At 35.6% G+C, this 24,219-nt stretch overlaps 1 protein-coding gene across 1 annotated transcript; it reads left to right on the top strand.

Annotated features, from left to right (window-relative positions):
- Positions 1-11,247: 11,247 nt before the first annotated feature.
- On the top strand, positions 11,248-23,437 carry LOC136820740 (uncharacterized). Its single transcript, XM_067076965.1, has 4 exons — positions 11,248-11,332; positions 17,531-18,692; positions 19,922-20,057; positions 20,307-23,437. Exons 2-4 carry the CDS (start codon positions 17,541-17,543, stop codon positions 21,041-21,043), a joined length of 2,025 nt encoding a protein of 674 aa, XP_066933066.1. The 5' UTR covers positions 11,248-11,332; positions 17,531-17,540; the 3' UTR covers positions 21,044-23,437.
- The last annotated feature ends 782 nt before the right edge of the window (positions 23,438-24,219 follow it).

Here is a 24,219-nt window from a genome sequence, read left to right as displayed (position 1 = left end):
TTTATTTGAAAACCAATTTTCACGCATACGAAAATACCAAAAGGGTGATTTCTAAAGATGTACTATGTTGGCAAAAAAAGCTTCGCGTAAAAGAAGGTTTGAAGAACTTAGAGGTAGTGAAAAACACGAACACCAAAAAGAAACGATGCGCAAAACTGCAAAATCTTTACGTGAATTGAATAAAGGATCAGAAAAACATGAACAGCAAAAAGAAAAGATGCGGCAAGTTGCAAAATCCTCTTACATTAACAACAAAAAACTTAATTCAGGAAAAAGGGTTGAGAACTTCAAGCAGAAAAAACAGGAGGGTCCTTCTTACATCTGTGTAATGTGTAACCGCAGTATGTTTAAAAAATCTGTGTCTGGTTTTTATGAACAAAAGTACTCATTGATCAACTTTGAAGAAATAGAAAATTTTAATCCTGTAACCTCGTTCGATGGTAACTTCCATGTATGCACAACCTGTCATAGAAAATTAATGAAGGGAGAAATCCCATGTCAGTCTATTACTAACAAGCTTCAAATTTTTGATCTCCCAGATAATCTAAAACTTCTAAATGATATACGAAAACTGAAAAGAATTTTAGTGGCTCAAAGAATTTTATTTTCTAAAGTTATGATAATGCGTAAAGGAGAATTCCCTAAATTGCAAGGTGTAATATGCAATGTCCCCATTGAAACACCAGGTGTATGCAAAGTACTTCCTAGAGGAAGTGATAGTAGTGGTGTAATAAATGTTGAATTAAAAAGAAAGATATCCTAGCTACAAAAACCCTGTTATTTCTCAGCAAGCAAGACGACAAAAAGTTTTTGAAACTTTGGACTTTTTAGTGAATAATAATCCTTTGTATCATGATATAGATATTGATATGTCAATCATCGACCAAGTAACTAATGATGAATATGTTGAAAGGGTTTCATCAAATAATAATTCCGTATCAAGCGCTTCTTCCAATGATATAAGATTTGTTGATGATACAACAGTTACTTTAATTAAGCCTTTTGAAGAGCAATTAGAGAATGAATTTGATTCTGATGATCCACTCAGTGTGTATCGAACACCAACATGTGAAACGGTTATTGTATCAGAAGTGCCAAACATTATTTTAGATGACGAAAATGCAATTTTAGCTCCAGGTAAAGGTCAAACCCCCAATTCATTAACACAAGATGAGTTCTGTGAAGAGCTAGCCTATCCTCATCTTTTTCCTACTGGGAAATTTGGTTATAACGTAGAGCGAGATATAAAATTGTCGCCAACAAAGTACTTTAATTAGCGTCTTTTAAATTACACTCAAAAGTTTGCTTTGGATTCAGATAACATTTTTTTGCTCACAAAACTTTACTGCAGCTTAATCTTAGAAGTAAGATCAATATTGCAATGAGAATTTCAAATTCCAACTTGACTGCAGAACTGTTAACAAATAATTTTAATGATACAATTCAAAATTGTGTAGCATCTGATAATGCATACAAGTTTATAAGTACTATAAAAGTAACCCCTGCATACTGGCAACATATTTTATCTGATGTTCTTGCAATGGTTAAACAACTTGGTGTCCCAGCATACTTTATGACTCTCTCTTGTGCAGATTTACGATGGGAGGAATTTGTTACCATTATCAGACAATTAAGCGGGGATGCTGATACTGATCATGAACTTCTTGATTACCAATCTAGATGTGCCCTACTTAATAGCAATCCTGTTGTGCTTGTGCGTCAATATCAATATAGAAAAGAGTTGTTTTTCAAAGAGATTATAATGGACGGCCAACTTGGAAAAATTTCATACTATATGCTAAAGATGTCCCAAAACTTGAAGAACGGAAAAGAAAAGTATATTGATCACATAGATAGTGTTATTTCTGCTAATGTTCCTGATAGAGAAGAAAGTCCTGAGTTATGGAATTTAGTCAATAAATATCAAATAAACTCCCATTCAAGATTGTGTAGTAAATATCGCAAAAATGAATGCCGATTTCAATTTGGAAAACTTTTCTGCAAGCGTACTATTTTGTCTGAACCGCTTCCTGAAGGGTTACCTGAAACTGAAAAACATGACATTTTGGTTGCTAGAAATAATGTGATCCAAACTGTTCAAGAATTTATAGATATAAATTTGAATCCTAAAAAGAGAAACATTTTGGATCCTGATAAGCCTGAGTATATTGAAATTGGATCTATTGATACAATTTTGTCTTCTTTAGGGTTAAATTATGAAACGTATGAATATTACTTATCAATCTCACCAGACAAAGATCAGCATTTGTTTCTAAAACGTGACCCATATTCTTGTTTTGTCGACAATTATTTTGCAGAAGGCCTCCTAGCATGGGAGGCCAACATCGATATCCAACCAGTGTTTAATGCATACAGGGCAGTTACATACATGTGTGCCTATTCTCAACTTCAGTTCAGAAGCAGCCAACGAGCCCATTTTCCTGAAATATCTGTTCCCTTTTCCAGGAGAGAGTGTTTTTTGTAAAATGGGGAAACAGATCCGATTTTCTAGGAAAAACTTTTTCTTTAAAACTATCTGTTTCCCCGCTCCAGCTGATGACGTCATTAGAGAGAAACAGATCAATATTTCTAGGAGATGAAATAATAAATTGGGAAACAGATATCTGTTTCCAAAAAAGATGATATTGCATTGGAAACAGATTAAATTTTCTGGGGGAAAACAGATATCAATCACAAAAACCAAGGGAAACAGATAGAAATTTCCAGGAGAGGAAAACAGATATCCTATCCTTATAAGGTTGGGAGAACAGATCAAAATTTTAATTCTGAAAATTGTGGAAACAGACCAAATTTTCTAGGGAAGATACTTTGAGATTAAAAATTTAGGTTTTGAGGAGAAACAGATCTTCATTTTTAGGAATAAGAATTTTGAAACTTTTGGCCAACAGATCAAATTTTCCAGGAAGGCTATGTCTGGGAAACAGATGTTTAAAAAAAGGTCCTCGCTGGATGCTTTCGTCAGTTGAGCTACAATCTGACAATGTCTGTGTGTCTGTCTGTGTGTGTGTGTCTGTCTGTCACAAAAACTTTAGGGCAGCCTGGAGACTTCAAAAATGCTTCGATTTGGCTGAAATTTGGCACACTTGTTCCTTGGGTGAATATCTGGGGGTGTTATTTTCATTTTTTAAAAATTTTGATTTTTGGGGCCTGGGACGAGTTTTTCGTCAAAACGAGGCTAAAACTTTGGGGAAGCCTGGAGACTTTAGAAATGGTCAGATTTGGCTGAAATTTGGCACACTTGTTCCTTCGGTGAATATCTGGGGGTATTTTTTTTATTTTTTGAAAATTTTGATTTTTGGGGCCTAGGGGCGAGTTTTTCGTCAAAACGAGGCTAAAACTTTGGGGCAGCCTGGAGACTTCAAAAATTGTTCGATTTGGCTGAAATTTTGCACACTTGTTCCTTGGGTGAATATCTAGGGAGATTTTTTCATTTTTTGAAAATTTTGATTTTTGGGGCCTGGGGACGAGTTTTTCGCCAAAACGAGGCTAAAACTTTGGGGCAGCCTGGAGACTTCAAAAATTGTTCGATTTGGCTGAAATTTTGCACACTTGTTCCTTGGGTGAATATCTGGGGTTCTACAATTGGGCCTATGAATAGTTTGAAGGCACTGAAGTTGAGCCCAGTGCGTTGCGCACGTTCGACTATTTTTCAAAAAGTGAAGATAAGTGTTCAACTGCAATGCAAGAAGCATTGAAGCAGGCCAAAGATTCAAATGACAGTCAGTTTGAGCAAATGTCTAAAATTGCCAAAGTTTACAACTCTAATAGAGAATGCTCAATCCAGGAAGCAGTTTACTTAACAATGCCTGAACTGTGGCTTAGAAAATGCTTTCCTGCTATTTCATTCGTAAACACTAACTTACCTGATCAAAGGTACAGAATTTTCAAGTCAAAAGAAGAAATTGAGGAATTGCCTGAGGATTCTGATGATCTTTTCAAACGAAATATGTTAAACAGATATATTGACCGCCCAAACACAGGAAAATTTAATACTATGTGTTATGCCACATTCTGTTCAAACTATACATTAGACACAAGAAAAAATACAAATGATGAAAATGATTGGCAGCCTACTGTACTAGATGATTCAACAAGTGCAGTGAATCATGAAGAACCCCAAACACTTCCAAAATCAGCCAAATTACTCAACAGTAAGGAAAAACTCAAGCTTCGTAAAGTTCCAAAGGTTTTGATGTACTACACTCCTAACAAAAATAAACAGCCAGAAAAATTTTCCCACAATATTCTCATGTTGTTTTACCCATTTAGATCAGAAGAAAATGATTTGAAACTTGATGGTTCATATGTACTGAAGCTCAATTTAGACGAAGTCAATGCAGTTGTACACCAGAACAAGCAAACTTTTGAACATGATAGTCATCTTGTTGATTTAGTACTTCAAAACTATCGCAATGACCTTATGCATAATCAAGATGCCTTTGCTCAACAAGAAAATGATGAAGTGCAAGATTTAATGAGCAACTCATCAGACAGTGAAAATGATGATGAAAGTCATGATATCAAGCAAAACTTTGCACCATTTACTCAAACAGTGCATGGCTTGCAAACTGATGACCAAATCAATACCCATATATAAGATCTTTAAATTCTAAGCAAAGAGATATTTTTGATGTAGTACTAAATTGGGGGAAATGTATGTGCAAAATTCCAAGTCCAATAATCCTTTACTACTAGAACCATTGAGAATATTTTTAACAGGTGGTGCGGGCGTAGGAAAATCTCATCTAATTAAATGTATTTACAATTGTTTTTCAAAAGTCCTAGCATATAAAAGTGACGAGCTAGAGAAGCCACGTATTATTAAATTGGCTCCAACTGGTATAGCAGCTTTCAATATATCTGGCACCACAGTACACACAGGATTGAGTATTCCAGTTGGAAAATTCAGAAATATGGCTGACAAACAAAGGACTACCATTAGAAATAATTTACATCATGTAAAATTGATAATAATTGTTGAAATATCTATGATTTCATCGCAACAGCTTTTGAACATCCATACAAGATTATGTGAAATTTTTGGTGTAAATGACAACACACCATTCGCAGGGAAAAGTATCTTTGTTTGGGGAGACCTCTTTCAATTACCCCCAATATTTCAAAGTCCAGTATTTTCAACTGAGGGACCTATTATTGGTGCATTCAAATTATGGCACCTATTCAAACTAGCTGAATTAGATGTGATTATGCGTCAAAAGGATGACTCTGACTTCATTGATCTCTTGAACAATGTAAGAGTAGGTGAATTGGATAGTAATGATGAAAGTATGATTAAATCTAGACTGTTAACACGAGAACACCCTGATTATCCAATAGAATCATTGCATTTGTTTGCAGAAAATGCTTCACTCCATCTTCACAATATTCAAAGATTAGATACTCTGTCTTCGGAAACAATAAGTGTAGAAGCTATCGACGTTTATCCAAGGGGTGTTACTGAATCTCAAATTACCAAGGTTAAGAACCTGCCACTTAACGATACAGGTGGCTTATCAGTTCTATTTGATTTGAAAATAGGAGCAAGAGTAATGCTAATTAGTAATATTGATATAGAGGATAGGTTGATCAATGGTCAATTTGGAACCGTCACTGACGTAAAATTCAGAAACAATAAAGCAGAGCTATTTTATGTTAAACTAGATGATAAGACGGCTGGAATAAAAGCTCAAAGTAAAGACTAATATGCTAAGGCCACTGAAACTGTTCCCATTGAAAAGAGTGAGGTAAATTTTCCCTTTGACAAAAAACCAATACACTTCACCTATCATTTCTCGGACACAATTTCCTCTTAAGCTAGCTTATGCTTGCACAGTGCACAAAGTTCAAGGATTGACTTTGGATTCAGTAGTCGTTAGTTTTGACCTTGCAAGGCAAAGAAAGTTCAATGCTGGTTAAATGTATGTTGCAATGAGCAGAGTGAAAGATTTAAATGGTTTGTGCTTTACTGGTCAATATCGACGTAGTGCTTTTGTCTGTAGTGATAAAGTTAGTGAAGAATACACACGATTCCGTCAGAACAAAGTTGAAAGAGTTGCAGATATGATGAGGTGCAGTTGTAATTTAAATGTTTGCCTATTGAATGTAAGATCTTTAAAACGACATGCAGTTGATATTCAAAAGGACAGATTTTTGTATGAAATGATTTGTCTGACACAGATGAGTTATGAGCATTCTGAGGAAGACAAACAAAGTATTCATGAAAAGCTTCCTTATTATATGGGGCCCCCAGCGGTTTGCGTGATTGCGTGAATGGGCATTTTTGGCTGCGTGAATGCGTGAAAATTGAAAAAAAATGCGTGAATATGTGAATTAAAAAAACTTGCGTGAACGTGAAAATGTACTTTTTGATTGCGTGAATGCGTGAATCTGGGCTATTTTGTGCGTGAATATGTGAATTTCCCCTTTTTTCCACCAATTATGTGCATTTTTCCCGATTTTCGAATGTTTCCCCGATTTTTCACAAAAAAACTTTCCGATTTCTGAAAAATCGGGTTATTGCGTGAATTTCGAAATAAAATTGCGTGATTGCGTGAATTGAGGATCCGCTGGGAGGCCTCTTATATTCTAGTCATAATATTGACCAGCATAAATTCAACAGTGTTACTGTCTGTCATTCTCCTTCTTTTATTGACATTGATGAGTATGATCATTCATCATGCTTTTCTCTTGTAAAATTTAGAAAAGCTGAATTTACTGAAAAGGAATTTTGTGTTTTGGTTCTCTATAAAAGTTCAAGAATTCAACGTGATGTGTTTTGTTACAATCTTGCTCAATTTATTGAAAGATACACAATTGATATCATATTGTAGGAGACTTCAACATGGACGGCTTTGAAATGGAGCATGATCAATTGTTGGCTGACATTCTCCAAGATTATGATTTAGTTCCGAACTTTCCAACACATATCGATGGGAAAATGCTTGATCAAATTTGGACACATAAGGAATTGGTGCACGAATATGGTATTGAAGTTATTCGTAGATGTATGAACTTATCCGATCATGATGGAATCAAATTATCGCTGACTTTGCTAGCTATAGAATACCCGTCAGAGGCGATTCCCGGCGGGACAAGGGGGTTTGGGGGTTGGAAACTGGGGTGGTGGATGATCTCAACGTTCTGATGATTAGTTTTGAGTGGTCAAAATTGCAGGAAGTAAAGAAATTATCTCAAATAAAAAGGGTATAGTATCCCTTTTCTCCTACAGCAAATTCTACCTAACTTAAAAATTAATCATCAGAGAATTAGCCAACGATTCAGATACATTTGCTTATGTTGTCATAGGTGCTTCTTTATGAACAGTTTGAATTGATCAAAGGAAATTTTTTGTGATAGACTGAGTAAACTAGGAATACTCTTTAAAGCAATCAAGTTATCTGTTAATATGATATCAGTACAGGTTTGATTCTGGATAAAATGAATTTTGTAATTAAGGCCATTAAGGATTGAAGCTTAACTCTGTTGGAAATATGCAATTAAGGTCATCCCACCACCCCGTCCATTCTTATGTAAGTTTTCTGACGTTTAAAGACTATTCTTAAAAGACATTTATTCTTTGGGGAGGAAGGCTTTTTTTCTGCATTAACCAAAAGGAGGGCTCTGTTGAATTTGACATTTGCAGGTGAAGTTGGGAGGGTGTAAGAAATGGGTCAAATATGTGTGAGTGTCTTTTATGGATGGTCTATGGTAGAAAAAAAATCTATAGACAAAGGACAATTAGTTTAAAGATGCCATTCATTAATTCATTTTTGATTACTATCTCGTCAGGAAACTTACATACCTAGGGATATGGCATTTAATGTATTATTTTATTTATTGTATTATTTATTCCTATTTTTATATTATCTATTCCTATTTAAGAAATAAACAATGTGGAAAAATGTGGAATGAAAAAATATGGAAGTGCATTGCAAGTGAATTGATTCATCTATATATGTGTACATTTTGGTTGATATCATAAGGACAATTATTTAAACGTTAAATAGTGATATAAGTGGATATACGTATTTCTATTTTGGAATTATTACAATTGATGTAATCGCTTATCCTAAAGCAGCTTAAATTCATTGAATCTCAAAATATCGTAAATTGTCGTCATTTTCAGTCTTTATCAACAAAGAGTCGAATGGCTTTGAAAATTTTCATTACAATCACCAACATTCGATACAATCACCGACACCGATACTGCATAATATGCGCTTAAAGTCATTGTATCATTATCGTTTCATCTGATTTTCACAATATGCTGTATTTGCTTTGAGTGACTGGATGTCTCCTGCTGCGGTGATATCGTCTGCAAAACCCACCATCTTGTTGTGTTTGTCGGCAATCGCCATCAGCATGATATTCATCATGGGGGTTATACCCAAAGCGTAGATGGCCATACCAAGAGGATCGCCTTGAGTTGTGCCTTCTCTGGATTTGAGTTCCAACCCTCCGATGACAAACAATCTTGCAGGATTGGTGTAGCAGTTGGTGGTGTATGTAGCGATCTCAGGGCAGATGTACTTGATGTTATGTAATAGCACACCTCCATTAAGATTGTTGAACGCGTTTGCTGCGTCCACCAGAATTACTGCATCTGTATTTTCGTTGGAATATATCTTCCGCATTGCGTGTATTGCAGCTTCACTTCCTGATTGACGCCCGCACATCTGCGCTTTATTGTTGGTTGCTTTGACGACGTCTTTGGAGAAAGCTGACATGACAACCTTCCCGATAATTCGCCTCAGGACCTCTCCGACTCCAATTGATCGTAGGCCCGGATTTTTGTCAAGCGGGACTAGTCTTGATGCCATCAATGGTGACAATGATGTGTCGTCGACTTCTTTGATGCAAATCGTCTTGATCAGCTCTGCAATCGCTTTTCTAAGATCGGAGCCAACATCTCCATAGTCGCGAGACATTAGGATCGGTCTCCACCCATCAGCATCCATTCCAGATGGACCCGAACCACCACGTGTGATCTTCGCTGCTTCATACACCATCTTTTCGTCGATGACGTCAAATATTATGTTTTCGACCGTTGGAAGTGGACCTTGCAGTAGAACGTCTTCACGCACTTCTCGTCCGATGGGATGTTTTGTCTTTGAGCCTGAACCTTTCATGTTTTTAAAAACACATTGCTTACCTGGTTTGCAGAAAACACTTTTGGTCACGAATGGTTCAGTTTTCAAAGTTTGTAAACACCGGTCCTTCTTGGTTACCATTTTGGAATAATTGATTTCGCGCAAAATGGACTGGTACTTAATCCAGCGATTTCGAATGCATAAATTACCACGTTTCCATAAATTACCACGGAAAATTTTTTTTGTAAACATAAACAAATATGGCGGATGAGAGAAAGAGAAAAGTGTTATTGTCACTCTTTGTGGCAATGGAAGATAGTGATATGGATGATAGCAGTGGCGACGAAGATATCGACTTCAAGTCTCACTTCAGGTAAAATAAATACTTTTCACTCACTCCTCGCCTCATTACCAAGATTCAGAAACTCTCTTCTGCAAAATGCTACGTCATAATTGCCTACTTATAATATAAAAGGACAGAGATATAAGCATTTTAGAATAGGTGGAGGCAATTTTTGTGATTTCTGATAGAGTAGAGGGGAATGAAGGTTCAAGGAAATGAATTAATAAAATTTATTTGACATCATTTGTAGGTTGCGACGTGAATCCCTTGAGATTTTGTGTCAAAGACTTTGCACGTCAGAATATTTGCAAAAGGGACAGAAAGGTGGTAGAGAGGAGATCAAACTGGCAAAGAAGTTATGTATGTATTTGTAGTTTTCATCCACCAAAGAAACAAATAGAAGTATTTCTAGCCGGTATGTATGTGTCAACGATTTCCGAATTTTTTATCGAGCTTTGGTATTGTTATTTTACTAGTTTTAACCGTTCCTTCATCTTCGCCCTTTGGCTCTAGCTAATTATTTATATAGTCAATATTTTCAACAACTTTATTTATTTAATTTTCCTTTAGATTTGGTGTCACATATTCGAGTGTTGGTCGTGTTGTGGATAGAGTGACGAAGGCTATTTCTGCTATCATGACGAAACAGGAAATTGTGTGGCCAACTGGCAATCGTCGGAAAGTTGTAGCTCGTGGTTTTCAAGCAATGAAAGGCATTGAAAACGTCATTGGTGCCATTGATGGTAGTCACATACCAATTAGTGAAAGAACAGAAGACAACAAAGTTTATGTAAATAGAAAACATTTTGAGTCTGTTGTACTACAAGGCTGTTGTGATCATGTTTTACGGTTCACGGATTGTTTTACGGGGTCAACTCACGATGCAAGGGTTTACGAAAATTCTACAATTCGACGCAGAATTATTGCTGACCCAGTATCGATGGTTCCTGAGGGATCAATCATACTGGGTGATTAAGCATATAAATTGGAAACATACATGATGGTACCCTATAAGGATACAGGTAATATGAATCGAACGAAAAGCCGGTACAACTACAAACATTCCGCTACCCGAATGGTAATTGAATGAGCCTTTGGTTTGTTGAAAGGTCGTTTTTGTAGGCTCAAAGGAGGCTCGGAGCTTAGAAACTTAGAGCCTTTGAATGAATTCATAATTGCGATGTGTACACTTCACAATTTTTGTATTAATGAGGACCTTAGACTTAATCTGGATCCTTCTGAAGTTGATTTTGATATTGAGTTTGAGGGCTGCTTTAGTGGACGCAGAGAGAAAAAGGGATGAGATTGCTGAAAGTATGTAATGTTTTGTTTTTTTTCAAAGTTAGTTTTGTTAGCTAGTTAAGTTTCTAATGTTCGAAAAATCCTCCTATGTCTTTTTAGCCGAAAAAAAAGAATTTTTAGGTTGGATAAAATTTTCTCAAAAAGACATAAGAAATTTACGATGGCCCAGAAGGCTCATTATTGCTGCGCGTGAGGACATGACTGTGCGCGAGAAATATGCTGTGCGAGCGAGAAAAGTATATTGTGCGCGCAAGAAGTATGTTGTGCGCATGAGAAACATATTATGCGCGCAAGAAGTATGTGTGCGCGCACACAAGTTGGAAATTGTGTGCGAGAAAAAAATACTGTGTGCGCGAGAACAAAAATCAAAGTAGATGTTTGATTATATTAATTCCGCCCTTTCCGCCCTCCCCCTGTAATTCGAGTCTGGAATTTATGATTCAAGTCTGTAGAATACATGCCCTCAAAACACATGATTTTTGACCGATTTCAGCTTAACAAGATTCCATCCTTCTGTCCTTTGAGTGATCGTTTCCTGATGGTGGCTTAGCTTGAGCTGAGGAAAAAGTGGAAAGTGGTAGGTATTATTAATTAGTGTTATTGTCATATGAAATGGAAAGCTTTTCACTTCTTGTCGATGTACATAATGGACCTGTATGTACCGGGATTCCGTATGTACCACTCTACCATTGGGCCATTCCAGTTTTTATTCATTACCCCCCAATGGACGACATGGAATTTTATGGCAAGCGAAAATCACAATTTCGAGAAAAACTAGGTTTTTCTGCAGAAAACCTGGGTTTTCGGGTGAAAAACCTAGTTTTTCTGTAGAAAACCTAGGTTTTCTAAAGAAGACACAAGATCTCAGAAAATTCAATTTTTTTGATAGAACATGTCTCCTTTGGTCAATGTTGTTTTGATGAATTACTAAAAGACAAGAAATCTCGGTTGACGATAAGATTTGGAAATACTTATAGAATGACAAAAAAGACGGGGTAATGTTATTATAATATATATGCACCCGGCACAGTGACAAGCCGTTACTAGCAACCCTGACCTAAGCAATTCCAAACAACAAAACCCCCGGAAAATTTAAAATGTCGGAATGAGCAATAGACAAACATAACCATGAATTTCTGGAAAAAAGACCAATATACGCTTCTTTTCAGAAAATCTAAGTTACTTATTCGAATTTTACGGCAGACGATTTTTCGATATTAAAAGCGATTATTTAAAAGCGCGATTGACAAACCTGAGTTTTCTCTTGAAAATTTATAAGCTCCGGGAAAACCGGGAAAACCTAGGTTTTCTACAGAAAAACAAGGTTTTTCACCCGAAAACCCAGGTTTTCTGCAGAAAAACCTAGTTTTTCTTGAATTTATGATTATCGCTTGCCATAGAATTTCCGTAGCAAATTGCTTTCAAGAAAGTCCGGAATTTCCGTAACAAATTTACAAAATACCTATCAAAACAGTGGAATTCCGTTACTGTAATCTAAAAAAATCATGGAATTCCAATACTTTAGTACAAAATTAAGTAAAATTCATGGAATTCCGATACTTTCTCTTTAAAGTTTGCCTGGAATTCCGTGCCACAATTTAATTCAAAAATTAATGTCATCCATTAGGGGGTAATTTTTTTTTTCTGGAATGGCCCATTTTTTGTGATGGTTGTGGAGTTGTGGTGCTGAATGGTTCAAGTTTTGAAAGATTTCATTGTGGTGTTCTGTCTGGTGTTTCGAGTCACCCTCAAATAATTCGTGTTTGCCTATTTGAGGGTATCTGGAGGTCCTTAATCTTTGTCTTGACTTCATTCATTTGAACTGATGTCCAGACGAACTCAATCGAACGGAATCGACGATCGAACCAGTCTAACCAAATCAAACGCAATCGACCGATTGAAATTCGATTGTCGAACGCAATCGAATCTCAATCGAACGTCAAAATTCTGAGTAATATTCGATTGGTTTGATTGGTGTTCGACTGGTTAGATCGTCAATTCCGTTCGATTGAGATTGTCTGGCTTTATTCTTGCAGCTTCCCAACATCCAAGCTCTCAAACATCACAAGCCGAATGAAATTACTTATGATTTCCCGCAGAAATTATGCGATGAACAATCCAGGGGTCAATGAATTGATGATCAAACGCAATCGAACATCAATCGAATGCAATCGAATATCAATCGAATCTGAGAATAGCAGTAATATTCGATTGAGTTCGATTTGGTTCGACTGGTTCGATCGTCAATTCCGTTCGATTGAGATCGTCTGGGAATGTCTTCGGCTATCTTTTCCCAGACTGCAGACGGATGATGCAGATAAAACCAGACCCATTTATCTGCACTCATCAAACCTATTTTCTGACAGAACTCATCAAACTTCATCCAATGTAATCGAACGATTAGAGTTCAATGGCCGAACCACATCAAACCTAATTGAACTCTCACAATTTTCGGTAGAAGTGTGGTTCGATTAGTTCGAGATGGATGAGTTCAATCATTAGTTTGATTAGTTTGGAATGGATGTGTTCAGTGTTCGATTACTCTCAGGTTCCAAATAAACGGGGGGGTTGGAAAATTTTCTAGATTTTAATAAACGGGGGGGACCTAATTGCCGGGGGGGTTGGAAATTGTACTTCTGAAACCCAAAAATAAGGTAAAAATAGGCTAAAATCAGGCTATTTAGAGCAAAAATAAGAGGCCTTCCCCTTGACAGCTGAAAATATTCTTAGAGATTAATAAACGGGGGGTCCTAATAAGGTCCGGGGGGGTTGGAAAATTTTCGAAAAATTAACAAGCGGGGGGGCCCGTTTATTTGGAACCTAAGAGTAGTTCTTGGTTTTCAAGCACAGGGTGATTTTTATAACCCTTTGAATAGCCTGTTAATTAATTGTCTCAGAGGGCAGCAATATAAAGGACAGGTGGGGCGTTAAAAGAGAGCTACATTGATTGGAGAGCAAGGATATTTCGCTGTTTTCAACCCCCGCCGCCAAATTTTTTTCCTCTCCCACTAACCTAACTTCCGCGATATCACGCAAACCTGACTGGTAACCTAGAACTAGTGGCAAAATTACCCACTAGTCTTTTGTTTAACTTCGCCACTAGGTTGGCTTTTTCGGGTGCTTCCGTAATTTGGTTAAAATAAGAGGCTCACTTTAGAACACTTCAGACAACATATCTTGTCACTGTTTGATCATGTCATCATTACAGAAGTAAAGAAGGTGTGATCATGCTCACTTGTTGTTTTGAAATGACATCATTAGTGTCCAATTCATGTGCCATGATACTAGTCTGGTTTCCATTCCTAATCAAGTGACACCATTTTTAAATGATTGGTCATGTAAACCAGGCATTGTCAAGGTCAAACTTAAAAAATTTAGCTGCTTGAGGTGTTTTTTTTATAAGCACATTCTTCATTTTCTTCACATTGCAACTATGGGTGGTCTTCCTTGAACATTGATCTTTCATCTGAGAAGTTAACATAGCAACCCATGTTACCCATGGTTGCAGTCTTGAAATATTTGGGTTTGAAGGATTTTCTTTTGTTTTGATAATTGCTTTCTTTTGTTTATGTCTGCATACCAGCTGGTTCTTAGCAAATAGATATTCAGCTTACTATCATACACTGCCATTTAAGTATAAAAGATTACTTTCTGAATATCACGAATCAAACCGTATCAATGTCATTGAACTAATTGAACTTCGTACCACGTGCTCTTTGAAGGGTGGTGCTTATTAGGGTAGGAACTAAGAAATCATCAAACTAATCATATCAATACATCGAACTAATCGAACATGACTTCAATCAAACTAATTGAATGTAATTGAACCTTCTCGAACTTGATCGATTCGAACTAATTACAAAAAGTTGAAAAGTTTGATTAGTAAAACACATCGAATTAGGTTTGAAGTTCGATGTGTTCGCTTAGAAAATCGGTTCGATGAGTTTGAATAAATGGGTCTGGATAAAACTGATTTTAATCGATTGTAAGCAATCAATAATTGATAGATAATCGATCGATTGATCAGTAATCCCAAATCGATAGATAATCAATTGATTACATATCAATTGGGCAGTTCCAGTTATAGTCTGTTACTCCCCCCCTGTGGAAGACATGGATTTTCGGCAACAATTTACTTTTTTAGGATTTCCGTAACTTTTGATATTTTTTAGGGAAATACCTTGGATTTTACGATACCTTATCTCAAAATAAAGCAACTTTTATGCATTTTCTGATAATTTTGACAAAATAACGAGAAAAAATCCTGCAATTTCCGAAACCTTTTTCAAATTTTTCAGGAGTTCCAAGTGAAAAAAAAATTCCAAAACTCCTGTTGTCCACAGGGGGGGTTATGGTTTTTTTCTGCAGAACTGTCCGTTGCAGGTGGTGATCAATAGATAATTAAGGTCTAAAAAATTCTGTGTATTGATTACTGTATTATCTATTACAACAATCTATCGACTACCTAATTATAGATTAGCCATCGATTCATAAACAAATCAATAAAATTAATAGATATCATAAGGGAACTAGTTTCTTCGGGAACTGATTTTCGTGAGAGGGAACTAAATAGAAAAATTTAAGGTGTCAAGTGCAAAAATTGGTTCCATGAAATATAAATATTTCAAACCCTTGTAGCGCAAAAATAAGTTCGGTGAAAATTACTTCTTGCGTAAATTAGTTCCCTTAAAGGGGAAGTTAAGTAATTTCTAGGGTACCCATTTTTTGCTGTTATCGTCATTATATGACAATATCATGTGCCTCAGGTTACTTTTTATTTGTTGGAAAATTTTTTCTACGACGTATAGCTCCCTCTTTTTTGCAATAAAAGTGAGTTTTTAAAGAGAACGCGTTTTTTAAAGAGGAATGGCACAAGCATTTGTTCTGATGTAATTTGCTCCAAAAGACGAACAGAAATTTTTCTTTTAAACAAAATCTGTACTGATAAACAGTGTTTTGTAAAGAGATTCTGCTAGACCTGGCTAGACATAAATTATTCGTTTTTTTTCAAGATTTCTTCACGTTTCTTCGATCCTATACTTTCTCATTCTTTCTAGCTACAAGATTAGTAAGTCCTTGACCTTTTGTGATAATTTTAGTTTGATGAAGCAACCGTAAATGCTAGATTTGTAGATGCGGAAAAAGCTTCAGCTCTCCAGAGGAAAATGTGTCCACGAATAGTCCTCATCCCGATTGGGTAAATCGCTAATGCCACTTGAATTTTGTGGCTGAAAATGATTCCATCGAGAAAAAAAGAATTGACATTATTTTGATTTTGACTTTACTGTGCGAGATTCAAAAGTTCCCTTGAAGATTCTTCTTCCTTTACTTCTCCTAGAATTTAGAAAAATATACATTTGACCCAGTTGCTTTCAGACTTCAATTTCCCACTGGATTAGCTAGCTTTTAGAAAAACCTACTGGTAAAAACAAGTTCTAGCCTTTAGATATAGTACGTTACGTACGTACGTTAGCATTAACTCACTAACGTTGACTTGTCATGAAATAGGAATTATTTAACAACATTTTTCTCTTTAAAGAGCGAGGAATGGTCTAAATACAATTTTTATATCTCTTGTCTTTCGTGTTTCATAACTATAACTTTACTTACGGCCTCTTCACATGGAAAGAAGTCCAAAACTTACACAAAGATTCTTTCACATACCTAGATATTGTGGCTACCATTGTATTTCTATTTAAAAAAAACAAGGTTTTGGATTCTAGTATGGTTAGACCGTATAAAACATCAAGTAACGAAATATTGAAAAAATCAGGGGTTGAAAAAAGTTTTGATCAGTTATGATACAGCTCTTTTCTACTACAAAGTCGTTTAAAAAAGATTCTTTCTGGAGCAAATGAGGTCACACAAAAGAGAGATTAGAAGAAATTTTAAACAAAAAGGGGGTCTTTTAAACACCGGTTTTTGCGTGTAAAAGAGTATGTGTTTATGAAAGATATATTGATGTTTAGACATTGAAGTTGAGATTTTCTTGAATTCTATGATGTTAGGATTGGTTTTCATTCAAAATCACTTAACTTTTAATAGATTTAATAGATTCTTGTCAGATATGCCAGAATGAAAAGTGTTTTTTTAGATTTTCTCAATATTGTGCCATTAGATTTTTTAAATTTTCGCACAAAAGTGCTTAAAATGGTGATGTAATCTGATGTAATTTGATTTTCGAGACAAATTTTTTCCTGTTTTAGTTTACCAGAAATGACCACCAAATTTCTGCCATGACTACGTGTCTTCTTATCCTTTTGCCTATTTAAGGGCTCTGACCATGGCAAATTTTCATAATTTGGCATGCACTTAATGTCAATTTGTACATGATGTAGAGAGTTATTCTGTTGGAAAAAATACTTGTGCATCGGAAAATCTCAAGGAAAAAATTTCATAAAAAAGAAATTACAACTTTTGCGAAGAAGAGTATTTCAACTTTGAGAACCTAATAAATGGTGAATAAAAATTTTTTAGAAAAATTGAGTTAAAGTTTTATACAAGAATTATGTTACGTACAGATACACCATGATATTAGACAATGTGACATTGAATTTTGAGTACCAACCCCCTTGAAAGGAAAACTAACATGTGTGAAAAAAATGAAGTTTAGGATAAATAAAACAGTATCACTCATACAATATCGGAAATGTTTGTCTAGAGATTTTGAAAATGTGACGAATAAATCAGTTTTCACTCAAAATATTTATTGTGTCATATTTTATTTGGAAATTATACAGTATTACTTTAATTGTGTTTATTTATTTACTTTAAGGTCATTCACAATGGAATCAATGATCAGGAAGGTTGTAGTTGAAGAAGTAACGAAAGCAATAAATGGAATTAATGATGATAAACCAATTCTTGTGAAAGATGATTCTCCTACTCAACCTAAGCCAGCCCAACCCAAGAAAAAGCAGCGTACATTAAATAGAATGAGTAAATTGCTTGCTACTGTTAATTCAAAAGGAAACAAGTCTAAGAACAAATCAAGTGACTTTAAATCAATAAAGATTCAAATCAGGTGGCAAAAGAGAGGGGAAGAAGCTTTTGTGAAAACTGAATATGGAGGTGGGCAAAGGTATGTCCAATTTGGCGACCAAGACGACCCTACTTTCCTTGAACTTTTAAGCAAAGGTCAATCATATTACTACCCAAATGGGGAAAACGGGTTTGAAGAAAAGTTAGAAAATGCAGTTTGTAAGATTCTCTCTGCTGGTGGACAGAGGATTCCTAACAATCAAAAGATTAGAGAATACTTAGATGAAAACGGATGTTTCCCATCAAAGACATACTTTGTATTTGAAACAAAAGATTTGTCAGATGATTATGATAATGATGACGATGGTGACAACAAACTGGCTCCTTTCCCGTTGAGACCCATCGACCAAATTTCAGGATCTAGCAAAAGAAAGATTTGTAGCACATGTAGTGGGACTTATTTAGACTTTTGTCTTCGCTGTGATCAGGACCAAGCATTTAAAGAATCTTTGAATACAGATCAGTTAAAAGAAAAAGAGAACCAGGAGAACCACCAAGGAAAGTTAGAGAACAATGAAATTCACAACTTACAAAATACAGATGAAACAAGGGAAAGTCTTGGAATTGGTGACATTAGACAAAAACGTTTGTCTTTCTTCAAAGGTGCACCAAACGATAGCTATGATGAGAACTTAGCAGTGATCAGAAGCAAGTTCAAGAGCTCTGAATGGGAACACAAGGAATTTTCAATTAGACGACGTTTTGTTGTTAAAGATGTTTTAACAAAGATGAAAATCTTTTTTCAAGATAAACCACTTGAACCTGTTAAGGCAACTTTTTTAAGTTGTGGAAGTACTGAGGCAGCTGTCGATGATGGCGGGCCAATGAAAGAATTGGTTACAATGTTTTATGAGAAGATAAATGGAGTTCTAACTCAAGGACCACCCAATAATCAAGTATGTTTAGACCATTTTCTATGCATTTTGAGCCTGTGGTTATCAGAGCTCCCCCTACAAATTACTCCCTCTACATAACCTTTGACAATTTTCAATTGTATGCATTCCAAGCTTGGACTCTGTTAACAAAACTATTTTGAAGAACAGATGCTGTAAAGTCATAATTACTTTCCAGTAAGAGTTTCTAGGTGGGTGGATGATATATTGTCTGGGGGGTAGTGAAAAATCGTCAAAATTCTCTTTGTCCAGGGGTAAATTTGCTCTGTCCAGGGGTAAATTTAAGTGTTTGGGGGTCAGTAGGTGGTTGTCCAGGGGGGTAAAACCTGTTGTCCGGGGGGTCAAAAGTTACTTTGTCCTGGGGGTAATTTGCAGAAAATTGTCATATATCCTCCAGCCCCCCCCCCAAATACAATTTTTTTTCTGGAAGAGCCAAATCAGAGAATGTCTGTGTGTCCACCAAAAACTTTGGGACAGTCTGGAGACTTCTAAAATGGTCATATTTGACTGAAATTTTGTACGCTTGGTCCTTGGATAAATACCTGGGGGTGTTTTTTTCTCAATTTTTTGAAAATTTTCATTTTTGGGGCTTGGGGATAGGTTTTTACAGGCAAAACGAGCTAATTTGACTAAAAAAATTTGGGGCAGCCTGGAGACTTCATAAATGGTTGGATTTGGCTGAAATTTTGAATATCTGGGGTTTCTTTTTTTCATTTTCTGGGATGAGCCTATTGTCAAAAAAGTTGAAATATTTTAGCCAATTAAACTTAAAGAACCCTCAGATTTTATTGATTAAACTTTTTTTATCAATTTTATAATTGGGCCTACGAATGATTCAGACAATACTGAAGTTGAGCCCAGTGCATTGCGCCGATTGCGCACGTTCGACTATTGAAAAAAGGAAGTGTTTCAGACGAAATTTTTAGTCGTTAAGTCGTTTTACAAGAATAGCTTTCTGCTTTTGAAGGTATCTGGAAAATACTCTCAATACTAATAAAATACTCCCTAAATTGAATTTGTCTTTTACATGTTTTTTCTTTTATAAGCATAACGTTTATAAGCATATGCAGGCTCAGTTTTTGGTACCTAAACAATGGCTCTATTGTTTGAGAACAATAGAATGCTAAGCATAATGCGAGCCTGATGTAGGGGCAGACACTTGCTTATAAAAAAAAAACATGTATCTGATCTAGAAAAAGGATTTTGTTTGAATTTGCATTGTTTTTACTCAGGTGCTCATCCATGATTCTGCAGTATTGAAAAGAGAAGATTACTTCTACTTTGGGAAATTTGTTTCGCTATGCATCCTGCAAGGACTTGACACACCGAAACAATTTTCCAAAGGCTTGGTTGAATATATTATTGATGGTAAGTCATTATTATAGACACACTGTATATTTGTTGCTCTACACCCCGAACCTGTTTACCCGAACTAATTAAACAGATTTTTTAATCAAACTCAATTGAACAATTAAAATTCAATTATTCTCAGGCCTCAAGTGCTTAATTTGAAAGTTATTAAAGTTGAACCCAGTCTGTTGCGCACGTTTGACAACCAGAAAGGGGTTCAAATATATGACCAAATAGTTTCTAATTTTTTTATTGATTTTGTTATAGGAAGTCAAAGCTGCTCTTGTACCATAGGGGATATCGTAGACCCAGATTTATGCCAAAAGCTTAAGAAGATCATTGATGCATCTGAATCTGAATTTTCCGAAGCCGTTGACAATTTCCCTGAGAGGTTCGATTTGGGTTATAATGAATTCAACCCCAAATTTCTTGATAAGAGTAAGCTCATACAAGCTGTTGCTCACAGTTTTACTGTATCTTCAAAACTCGAAGAGATACAACAGTTTATGGATGGACTAGCTACCTTTGGAATCCTGGATTTGCTTAGACAATTTCCAATTGAGGGAAAGAAACTGTTATTATTTGAGAACGAAGTTTCACCTGTTGCATTGAAAAAATCTTTCGTTTGCAAACAACAAAATGAGTCGGAACAAAATGTTATTTTCAACCTTTACAATCTGATTGACGAAATTTCTTCCAAGAAGTTTAAAAACGTGTCGGCATTCACCTTCGACGAAGTGGAAGAAGGAATCGTTGCTGACGAGAAAAAGCGAAACCTGAAATTCAGACTCGCAGATATTTTAATGTTTTTTACAGGATCAAGGTTTCTCCAACCATCCCTGCAAATACCTGTAAAATTTAACGACAAATCAACGCGACGTTTATCCGTGTCTACCTGTTTACCAGAAGTTGTTTTTCCCTTAAGTGAAAGGTACACTGGAGAAATGTTTTCGGACAACTTCATTGAAGACGTGTTATGTTCGCCTGGATTTGGTAACGCATGAACAACTTAATGTAATGATTAAATTGATTTTTACACGTTCACACTTTAGTTCATTTTTTAGCTACTGTTGATATTGATGATGATCAATTTTCCTGGAAGATAATTTTTTTGTCACCTTTTTATTTGTTGCGATTGAACTTGCTTTTAATTAACGTGATACTTCTTTGTAATCTGGTTTTGAGATTAAACGTTTTGAACTTTTTAACATTTTTAACATTTTTTTTATTCTAATATATTGTGCTGCCAAAAGGGACTCTATCTACCAATTTGACTTTTGAATTTGGCTGACTTTTTAGTACAGTAGAACCTCCAAAAGGGGATTGGACACCTGTTTAGCGGACACCAAGATGTCTCTCCGATGGTGTCCGCTAATTAGAGGTTCCATTGTATAAAGAAATACTCATTTCATTGCAGGTAAACTTTCTTGACTGAGCCGATTTAAGAGATTTATAGATTGTATCAAAAGTTCCATTTCCACGTCATAGTCATAAACCCTTTATACAAGACAGTCAGAGTCATTTTCTGATCGCTTGTTCGTGTGGAAAACACAGTTGACTTAAATTAGAGAGCCCTTGTACATTTTCTTTTGCCTATTGAGATTTTGTTATTATATTCATAGTTTATTGTTATTGATTTTATTCACTTTACACCTTAGTCATTTTCTAATGGCTTGTCAGTGAGGTCAGGCTTTTGGTATACTCATGGGGGAGACATTTTTAGTAGGTTTTTTCCTTGAGACTTTCGGATAACTGTTAAGTACTTGGTATCATTTTCCAGAAAACCTCTCTTCCTGGATTGCAAAGTTTGCTGATGATCAAAATTGAATATCTTCTCAACGACAATGCATGGTGTCGGGGGGACAAACGAATTTTTTATCCCATATTTTGTGGGGAGTTGGAAATTTGAGAAAATGGGAGAATATGTAAAAGATTCTGTAGGGGCAGCATTTTCAGATTTGCGTTAATCAAGGTTGCCTAGAAACCTTTCAACCAAAGATTTTTCATCATTTCCATAATAGCTCTTCAGGGTCTAAATTTTACCAAAAATTCTTCTCGATCTGTAGTCCTAAATTAGTGGCCGGACCACTCATTGGTTTACTGGGTCTTAAGGGATGAGTTAAAATTTAACTTAGGGGGGACTTGGACTTATCAGGCATGGCTCTACCCCAAAGGGGGGGAAGCTCATGTGGGGGAACAAGAAATTCTTAGGGGGTAGTTGAGACCCTGAGGATACCATGCAATGATTTTGAAAATTTGATATCAAAATAAGGAGCATTTTGAAAGAAAATTATGATGACATCGTACTTTAAAATTAAGAGTCGTTTTCAAAAGAATAAATTGACTCCCTGCACAACCTGACGACTATAAATTCATGCAGATCTTATTGAAAAAAGATTTTCATTCCTCAAGAAAGCTAAATAAACCCTTTAGTTTATTCATTTTGTTAGTATTCTTTAAAGATATGGTGGTGATTTTATTTTTATTTTTATTTTTTCGTAAGAGATTTATTGTTTGTATTTATTTGACTTATAAGAGCGCAAAATATTGGAGGCCTCAGACATGATCATTTATATATCAAAAGAAGCGTATTGGGATGTAGAATCCAGAAATCGCTGTTATTAAGATTATCTCTTGCCCTATTGTGAGTAAATCGGAGTGAATGTTTCTGAAAAAAATTAAGTGCTGATGTTATCATTTTTCGTCCAAAATCAGCATTTTTCAAGTCTAATGCCATCAGTTTTTAGCGCGAAACTTATGGTATTTTGGGACATGTCATAAGGAGGCCTGGAAATCCCGAGTTATTTTTTTCGATCTATATTTTAGAGTTACGAAAAAACCGAGCTATGACGTCATTCTTCGTAAATTGTGTAGGAATAACTCGAAAAAATAAAGATCCGAGTTGTGAAATAGGAATAACTCCAAAAGTTAAAGGAAAAAATAACTCTAACATTTAAAAGAACCGAGTTAACTACAAAAAAAACAACTCGAAAAACTAGGGAAAGCTAAATTTTTTGAGTCAAAATTCTAAGAACAACTTGAAAAATTAAAGGAAGCAAAAAAATAATCGTACCAAATTGATGATGACGTCAAAATCAAGACAAAATTTATGAAAAATGACGCTATAACTCGGGTTTTTCTTAAATCGAAAAAATTAACTCTGGATTTCCGGGCCTCGTGCTATAAGTTACAGTTACAGAAAATTCGCAAGTTACTCCTTGATTTGCGAAATCAAATTACCGCTATTTATCCCAGAAGGCAGTTTTCAATTGTTACTTGTATTTATTACGTTGAAACATTAAAGTTTTTAACTTGCTTTTTTCAAGTTTTTTTGCCCCGAGAAAATGAAATGTTTCGTTATATTCTGTTAAAAATAGGCAAAATATTGCGACAATTTATGACATAGTATCTTAGCATCTATTTTTTTCCTGGTGTAGCTTATTCATTTTATCAGCACAACTGTCTTTTTTAAAGTAAAGACTTTGTAAATATTGCTTTGAGAAAAAAAAAACCTTTAATCGTGTTTATAATGGTTTTTTCTCTATCATCGGCAAAATGACCATGACCTATTTTAAGAAGTTGACTAGACTAGATTCTCCTTCGGCTGAACTTTGCTTCTTGATACTATGATAAAACTTCTGTAAAGTGAAGTAGACTAGGAGCAATTGGCACTTTCTTGAACCTATTTTCTGGATTTTGCTTTTTTTTCTTCTTCTCTTTGGACCTACTCTAAGGTAGTCCTTTAAATTAAACCCTTGTCCGTTCGTTCGTCCGTCCGTCTGTTACCAGCTTTTCTCGAGATTGGCTCACTAGTTTTTGGACCTACCCCGGGAGGGGTGGAGGTCCTATGAATTAACCTCTGTCCGTCCGTCCGTTAGTTACCAGCTTTTCTCGAGATTGGCTCATTAGTTTTTTCTGATTTTTTGCACAATGATGCAAAATGGCAATGCCGAAAATGTGACGGAGCCCGATTTTCGGGAAAAATTTTTTTTGGCTGAATTTGAGCTGGGAAATCTGAAAAAGGGGTCTTAAATGCAAATTACTTAATAAACGCCCCCTTCTTGTCATTTATTATTAACAAATGCTCCAATTTGAATAAATTGGTACTGTTGGAAATGAGTGAGTGGAATAATTTTTGGAACGACTTCTTCAAGAATAGCGTAAAAACTACCATTTTCAC

The sequence above is a fragment of the Clytia hemisphaerica genome, unplaced genomic scaffold (genome assembly GCF_902728285.1).
Source record: "Clytia hemisphaerica strain Z4C2 unplaced genomic scaffold, Clytia hemisphaerica genome assembly, whole genome shotgun sequence".
In the NCBI taxonomy this organism is placed as follows: domain Eukaryota; kingdom Metazoa; phylum Cnidaria; class Hydrozoa; order Leptothecata; family Clytiidae; genus Clytia; species Clytia hemisphaerica.
The sequence above is the reverse complement of the archived record's forward strand: the minus strand, read 5'-3'. Positions and strand labels throughout refer to the sequence as shown.